Below are 8,187 nucleotides of genomic sequence, written 5' to 3'. Positions count from 1 at the left end.
ATTGCATTGATGATGTGTTGGTTCTGTATGTTGGTATGTTTCCGCTGTGCATATTGGTTGTTATCGGTTTAATGAGGAATTGTGGTTTGGGTGGTTTAATTAAGTAGTATGAGATGCTTAATTATGTATTGTACTTATTTTTTAAAAAAAGGGGGTCGGGTTGTTTCAAGGTTTGCAAAGCGAGAGGAGGACCAGGGCTCGCAGTTGTGCAGGGAAAGATTTGGGTTGTGTATGGATTTAACGTCGATGAACTGGATGATGTTCATTGCTATGACCCTGTTGAAGGTAAGTGGATTAAAGTGGAAACAAGTGGTGAAAAGCCATGGGGGAGGAGCGTATTTTCGATAGCAGTTTTGGGGAAATATATTGTTATATCTGGAGGTGAGATTGATATGGACCCAAAGGCTCATTTGGGGCCGGGGAAATTGACCAGTGGGACTTTCTTGTTGAACACGGAAAATTTAACGTGGGAGAAGCTGGAAGAAGGTCATAGTCTCCGTGGATGGTCCGCGTCCACGACTGCCTGCATTGATGGAAAGAAAGGTTTGTTGATATATGGAGGGAAGTCTCCAACCAATGGTCGTTATGATGACGTCTTTTTCTATGGTGTAGACTCTGCTTAAGACCGCTTAGTGTTGGTGAGTTTGTGAATTGTGAGTTTTCACAAGTGTGGTATGTTGCAATCAAATTAAGGAGGGATTTGGTTTGGAGACTTTTGCTTGGTTTGTCTACATTTTGTCTGTAGTTTGTATGTGTGTGTTTTAGTTTCCTTCTTCTCTTGATTCCGTAAAAGAAGGTTCATGCTTATGGATTTTTCACTCGAAGTCTAAGTCTACTATGCGTGGGGGTGTTTTAGTGTCAGTGCTTTATGCGAACATGTGATTTTCTGCCCTCATGGTGTCTTGTGATTTGTTGATTGTAGTAAAGAATATATCTCTTTTAAGATCTTGGTTATGTACGTTTACCTGAGAAAAACTTTCAAAATAAAAGCATGTTTTAAATTTTAATACTTTTTAGTTTTTATATATTTTCTTAAAGTGTTTGATTTGCATAGTGCATAATATATAAGCAATAGAAAATATATGTTGAAAAATGTTTAAAGGTGTAAGTAATCTTTTTTTGTTTAACTACACACTAAAAAAAAGAGATGATGTCGGTACATGACCCCAGGTCGTTAAGGGCTATAAAACCGAGTGTTACACACTTTCGATGGTGAAGAGTTTATTGAGCTACCGTTGCAGTCTGCAGTTTGAATTTAAATTGATGATGATTTCTTAGCGCCGGAAGAGCTAAGAAATGCCTTATCGGAATTGAGGCAGCGTGAACAATGGCTGTGAAGCTCCCTCCAAAGGGGCACTATTGGGCCTGACCATTTTATAGTTTTTTTCCGAGGGACCATAACATTTTTTAACTTTCTCTTAGACCAACTTCGTTGAGGCTGATCTACATGTTGTAACTACCTTGATAGACAAAAGGATCACCCCAAGAATACTATATTTTTGTTAATACGTACTGATGTAGTTTTCTTTTAAAAGTAACCATTAGGTGCGTTGCGTATTATTTTTCTTTAGTGTAACAAATTCATGGTTTTTTGGACTTATATTAGTTAGTTAGACAACGTGGGAAGCATTTCCCTCACATTTAAAAAGAATGTAACCGTTTTTGAGAATTAAATTACTATCGTTGTTAAAAGAACATAAAGCGTTAGCTGGGGTTGTTTCTACTGTCACATTATATAAGAAAAAGATCACTATCCACCAATCTAACAAAGTTACTTTCATTCTTCATCGCACTCTCTTTACTCAGGTTACTATTTCTCTCTTCTTTTTGGTTTTACTTTCTCTTTCTTTTTGGAGATTTCTTGACTCTTGATCCACAAAACGGCATAGTTTGATTATTTTATGTCTTAAAATGTTTTGTTTTTCCTCTCTAACTAGTGAGTATTACAATATTTCAAAGAACTTACAAACAAAAGGAAAATTGGCCAAGCAAAGATAGCATAGTGTGTGATACATCCTTCGTTTCGGAACATATAAGTGACTTTTTGATATAAGTGAAAAAACATAGTTTTTGTTGTTCATTAGGAAGCAGATAGAAACAATGTCTGAAAAGGTGGGACCGATGGGTGGTAACAACGGAGTAGCATTCGACGATGGAGTTTTCGATGGTGTTAAGAAAATAATTGTTGGAAAAGATATTCTCAATGTAAATTATATCAAGATCGAATACGAAAAGAACGGAAAAATCGAAATCCGTGAACACGGAACAAATCGCGGTCGATTACAAGAGGTAATGATATATCATAGCTTTCTTATTCATAAGTCCGGTTCTTATTAATCATGTAAAATCTAATAATCAAATGAAATCTAGTTTTCAGTGGATTATCCGAGTGAATATATCATAGCCGTTGGTGGAGGCTACGATGATATTTTCGGTTATGGAGCAGCATTGATCAAATCGTTACTCTTCAAAACCTCTTACGGAAGAACATCTCCCATACTAGGTCATATGACGTTATTAGGAAATCCAGTTGGGAAAGAGTTCATGCTCGAGGGTAAAAATGGAGGAAAACTCATTGGTTTCCATGGACGTGCTGGTGAAGCTCTTGATGCCATTGGACCTCACTTCTCTGTTGTGGATTCGTCTCTTAAGCACTTTAAACTTCAAGGTGGGAATGGAAGGTTTGCTTGGGACGATGGCGCTTTCGATGGTGTTAGAAAAGTGCTTGTTGGACGAAATGGTAAGAATGTGGGTTATGTCAGGTTTGAGTATGCCAAAGGCCAAAGAACCATACCGCATGCTCATGGGGATAGAAAAGAAGCCCCACAAGAGGTATCTTGATATAGCTTTGTGTACTAAGATATTAGTATTATTATATTCGCTTTTGATCGGAGAAGTTTTTATATTTTGTGGCAGTTTGCGGTGGATTATCCTAATGAACATATTACATCCGTGGAGGGAACAATCGATGTTTATCTTACGTCTCTTACGTTTAAGACGTCANAGTTTTCGATGGTGTTAAGAAAATAATTGTTGGAAAAGATATTCTCAATGTAAATTATATCAAGATCGAATACGAAAAGAACGGAAAAATCGAAATCCGTGAACACGGAACAAATCGCGGTCGATTACAAGAGGTAATGATATATCATAGCTTTCTTATTCATAAGTCCGGTTCTTATTAATCATGTAAAATCTAATAATCAAATGAAATCTAGTTTTCAGTGGATTATCCGAGTGAATATATCATAGCCGTTGGTGGAGGCTACGATGATATTTTCGGTTATGGAGCAGCATTGATCAAATCGTTACTCTTCAAAACCTCTTACGGAAGAACATCTCCCATACTAGGTCATATGACGTTATTAGGAAATCCAGTTGGGAAAGAGTTCATGCTCGAGGGTAAAAATGGAGGAAAACTCATTGGTTTCCATGGACGTGCTGGTGAAGCTCTTGATGCCATTGGACCTCACTTCTCTGTTGTGGATTCGTCTCTTAAGCACTTTAAACTTCAAGGTGGGAATGGAAGGTTTGCTTGGGACGATGGCGCTTTCGATGGTGTTAGAAAAGTGCTTGTTGGACGAAATGGTAAGAATGTGGGTTATGTCAGGTTTGAGTATGCCAAAGGCCAAAGAACCATACCGCATGCTCATGGGGATAGAAAAGAAGCCCCACAAGAGGTATCTTGATATAGCTTTGTGTACTAAGATATTAGTATTATTATATTCGCTTTTGATCGGAGAAGTTTTTATATTTTGTGGCAGTTTGCGGTGGATTATCCTAATGAACATATTACATCCGTGGAGGGAACAATCGATGTTTATCTTACGTCTCTTACGTTTAAGACGTCAAAAGGAAGAACATCCCCTGCTTTTGGGACTGTGGTTGGTAGTAAATTTGTGTTTCAAGAAACAGGTTTTAAACTTGTTGGGATTTATGGTCGGTCTGGTAATGTTATTGATTCTCTTGGTGCATATTTTGCCCCTCTTCCCGCTCCAGCTCCATCCCAGGTTCCAAAAAAGAGTGTGACTAAGATCTATATTTCATCTGGTAATGGAGGAATTGAGCAAATCAAGTTTAATACTGTCGAAAACGGAGAGACAAAGGAAGGAATTTTGCATGGTGTGAAGGGTACAAATGTCATCTCCACGGTACGTTAGCATTTTTTTTTTCTTATACTCGAGAAAGTTTTAGACGTATGTATTACTTACATTTTGAACTAAGTTTTCTCTGAAACCTTCAGGTTGCCGTAAGCAATTATCCTGATGACTATCTCGTTTATGTCGAGAGTTGGTACGATTCTTCCAATGTCTTCCAAGGAATCAAGTTCAAAACCGACAAAAACACTTCTGAGTTCTTTGGTTATAAACTTTCTGAGGATGATGGTACACCGTTCTCTCTTCATGTCAAGGATAAGAAGATCACTGGCTTTGCTAGATTCGCTAATTCGAATCTCAATTTTCCTGGAACTTACTTTGTACTTAACCATTCGGCCTTGACTCCTTCTACTGCTAAGAAGCTAGAAGCAAAAGGTGGTAATGGAGGTGCTTCCTGGGATGATGGTGTTTTTGATGGTGTTAAAAAGATACTTGTAGGTCAAGGAAACGATGGTGTAGCTTTTGTCACGTTTGAGTACAACAAAGGCTCTCAAGAAATCATCGGTGATGGTCATGGGAAGAAAACTTTACTTGGAACTGAAACGGTTCTATCCTTCTCTCTAATCTCTTTCTAGTTTCTCCCAATAATTGATTTCTTGACCTTGTCCTAATAACTTCCCTCTTCTTGTTGTTTTGTAGTTTGAGCTTGATTATCCAAGTGAGTACATCACTTCAGTGGAAGGTTACTATGATAAAATCTTCGGAGTTGAAGCTGAAGTGGTGACCAGTCTAACGTTCAAGACTAACAAGCGAACGTCTCAGCCGTTTGGATTGACTGCTGGAGAACATTTCGAGCTTAAGGAGGAAGGTTACAAGATCGTTGGGTACCATGGCAAAGCTAGTGATGTGGTTCATCAGATCGGAGTCCATGTCGTGCCCATTTTCAACAGTTATAGAATTACTCTTTAGTTTCTTTTTTCTGAAGATTCCGTAAAAATAAGGTCAGGTGACCCAGGTCCATGGACCATGCTTATGGATTTGTGTGTGTGTTTTAGTGTCAGTAGTGTTTTATGCGATCATGTGATGTTCTGGTTTTTAATATGTCTTGGTCTTGTGAACTTGACGATTTTAATAAATGATGTTTCTTTTCAATCCAATTTAGATCTTGGTTATTTATGTTTGTTTACATCAATTTAAACTAAACGAATAAACGATGCATATTTTTGTATAAATTTTACATTCATTAAATAAACATCTCAATTACAATTACTATTTAACAAGTTTTTGATAATTCTTTCTTGCACTTCTTAAGTATCTCCACACATTTTTCATCTTTCCAGTCAAGAACCATCCACCGAATTATGCAAAGTTAAAGAAAAATAATAATAACATGATTAGTATCGTTAATAGAAGTTGTATCTGGGTGCACAAAAAAAAAAAAAGAAGTTGTATCATCTCCAAAACCACTTTGCTATTATAAAGTTTGGGCCAAGCCCATAACAACATTGGGTCAGGTTTCATTACATTTGACAGGCCGATGTATGTTAGCAAAGATATCACCCGAGTACGTTAGCACTTTAGCATCAACTAGATTCTAAACTAAACCAAATCATTAAACTAACAAAAAAAAAAGCCTCCGTCCCGTCTCCTCTCTCTCCCTAATCATCAGCCTCGGCCTCTCTCTTTCGTCGACTCACTTCTCAATTTTTTTTTCTCCGTCCGATTTTAGGGTTTTCTCAATCGCTATGTATCGTACGGCAGCTTCACGAGCCAAGGCTCTTAAGGTTCGTTCTTACACCTTTTTCCTTTTATCTCTGTTCTTTGGAAGATTCTATAGAACGAGTAAGCAACGATTTGGTCCGATTCAGTGATTTCGCATTACACTCTACCGAAAAATTCCTAGATCTGGATTCAGATTAGTCGCCTCACTACCGGAGATGATTGAACTGTGATTAGTTTTTAGGTTTACAAATGATCTTTTCTAGGTCAATCAATCCATTGGATTTAGATTAATAGAGAAATGATTTGTTAATTAGGGATCATGAATTGTTCATTTGTGATCCTTTGTTGTTTATTGTTATGTGATGTGTTGTTGTATTCGTGTTTTTTTTTGTTATATAGGGAGTCCTTACTCGTAGTTTGAGACCTGCACGTTATGCTAGTTCTAGTGCTGCTGCGGCGACAAGTTCGTCCACGCCAGGTTACTTGAGCTGGTTGGGTGGTGGATCCTCTGGTTCTCTTACTTCATTGGATATGCCACTACAAGGCGTATCTCTTCCTCCGCCGCTTGCTGACAAGGTCGAGCCAAGCAAACTTAAGATCACTACTCTTCCAAATGGTCTCAAAATAGCCTCAGAGATGTCTCCGGTAACTAACAATAAACTTATGTTAATGTCTCTTAAAATATCTATGGAAATGCATGATGTGGACTGAACAAAGTTGTGTTTGGTGCAGAATCCGGCAGCTTCGATTGGTTTATATGTTGATTGTGGTTCTATTTACGAGGCGCCATATTTCCATGGAGCTACTCATTTGCTTGAAAGAATGNAAGCCCATAACAACATTGGGTCAGGTTTCATTACATTTGACAGGCCGATGTATGTTAGCAAAGATATCACCCGAGTACGTTAGCACTTTAGCATCAACTAGATTCTAAACTAAACCAAATCATTAAACTAACAAAAAAAAAAGCCTCCGTCCCGTCTCCTCTCTCTCCCTAATCATCAGCCTCGGCCTCTCTCTTTCGTCGACTCACTTCTCAATTTTTTTTTCTCCGTCCGATTTTAGGGTTTTCTCAATCGCTATGTATCGTACGGCAGCTTCACGAGCCAAGGCTCTTAAGGTTCGTTCTTACACCTTTTTCCTTTTATCTCTGTTCTTTGGAAGATTCTATAGAACGAGTAAGCAACGATTTGGTCCGATTCAGTGATTTCGCATTACACTCTACCGAAAAATTCCTAGATCTGGATTCAGATTAGTCGCCTCACTACCGGAGATGATTGAACTGTGATTAGTTTTTAGGTTTACAAATGATCTTTTCTAGGTCAATCAATCCATTGGATTTAGATTAATAGAGAAATGATTTGTTAATTAGGGATCATGAATTGTTCATTTGTGATCCTTTGTTGTTTATTGTTATGTGATGTGTTGTTGTATTCGTGTTTTTTTTTGTTATATAGGGAGTCCTTACTCGTAGTTTGAGACCTGCACGTTATGCTAGTTCTAGTGCTGCTGCGGCGACAAGTTCGTCCACGCCAGGTTACTTGAGCTGGTTGGGTGGTGGATCCTCTGGTTCTCTTACTTCATTGGATATGCCACTACAAGGCGTATCTCTTCCTCCGCCGCTTGCTGACAAGGTCGAGCCAAGCAAACTTAAGATCACTACTCTTCCAAATGGTCTCAAAATAGCCTCAGAGATGTCTCCGGTAACTAACAATAAACTTATGTTAATGTCTCTTAAAATATCTATGGAAATGCATGATGTGGACTGAACAAAGTTGTGTTTGGTGCAGAATCCGGCAGCTTCGATTGGTTTATATGTTGATTGTGGTTCTATTTACGAGGCGCCTTATTTCCATGGAGCTACTCATTTGCTTGAAAGAATGGCTTTCAAGAGCACGTTAAACAGAACCCACTTTCGTCTTGTGAGGGAAATAGAGGCCATTGGAGGCAACACGTCCGCCTCTGCGTCTCGAGAGCAAATGAGTTACACTATTGATGCTCTTAAGACCTATGTCCCTGAAATGGTTGAAGTTCTTATTGACAGTGTGAGAAACCCTGCTTTCTTGGACTGGGAAGTCAATGAAGAGGTAATTTATTTTCTCCTTTTGTGCTATTCTGATATAACTGTGTGAAAACTTTTAGGTGACTTTTTGCCATATGTTGATGATCTTTTCCACAGCTACGGAAGATGAAGGTAGAGATAGCGGAACTTGCAAAGAACCCTATGGGTTTCCTGTTGGAGGCCATTCATTCTGCTGGTTACTCTGGTGCATTGGCAAGTCCTCTGTACGCACCGGAGTCTGCTTTAGATAGATTGAATGGGGAGCTCTTGGAAGAGTTTATGACTGTAAGAATGCATGCGCTTTTG

The 8,187-nt window shown here is 38.5% G+C and overlaps 2 protein-coding genes and 1 pseudogene across 2 annotated transcripts in view; all 3 read left to right on the top strand.

The window, feature by feature from the left end:
- LOC104758520 (myrosinase-binding protein 2-like) overlaps positions 1-749 on the top strand; it is an 11,176-nt gene extending 10,427 nt beyond the window's left edge. The window contains exon 7 of the mRNA XM_010481402.2: positions 171-749. Coding sequence (XP_010479704.2) covers positions 171-623 — 453 coding nt within the window. The 3' untranslated portion in view covers positions 624-749. The remainder of the gene's footprint in view (positions 1-170) is intronic.
- Positions 1,725-5,243, top strand: LOC104758519 (annotated as a pseudogene).
- Positions 6,770-8,187, top strand: part of LOC104778123 (probable mitochondrial-processing peptidase subunit alpha-1, mitochondrial) — a gene marked incomplete in the record, with an annotated part of 4,416 nt that continues 2,998 nt past the window's right edge. The window contains 4 exon segments of the mRNA XM_010481399.2: positions 6,770-6,939; positions 7,277-7,522; positions 7,610-7,906; positions 7,999-8,166. Of these exon segments, the coding sequence (XP_010479701.1) occupies positions 6,901-6,939; positions 7,277-7,522; positions 7,610-7,906; positions 7,999-8,166 (750 nt within the window).

Source organism: Camelina sativa, chromosome 17 (genome assembly GCF_000633955.1).
Source record: "Camelina sativa cultivar DH55 chromosome 17, Cs, whole genome shotgun sequence".
In the NCBI taxonomy this organism is placed as follows: Eukaryota; Viridiplantae; Streptophyta; class Magnoliopsida; order Brassicales; family Brassicaceae; genus Camelina; species Camelina sativa.
This window is presented reverse-complemented; position numbering and strand designations above follow the sequence as displayed.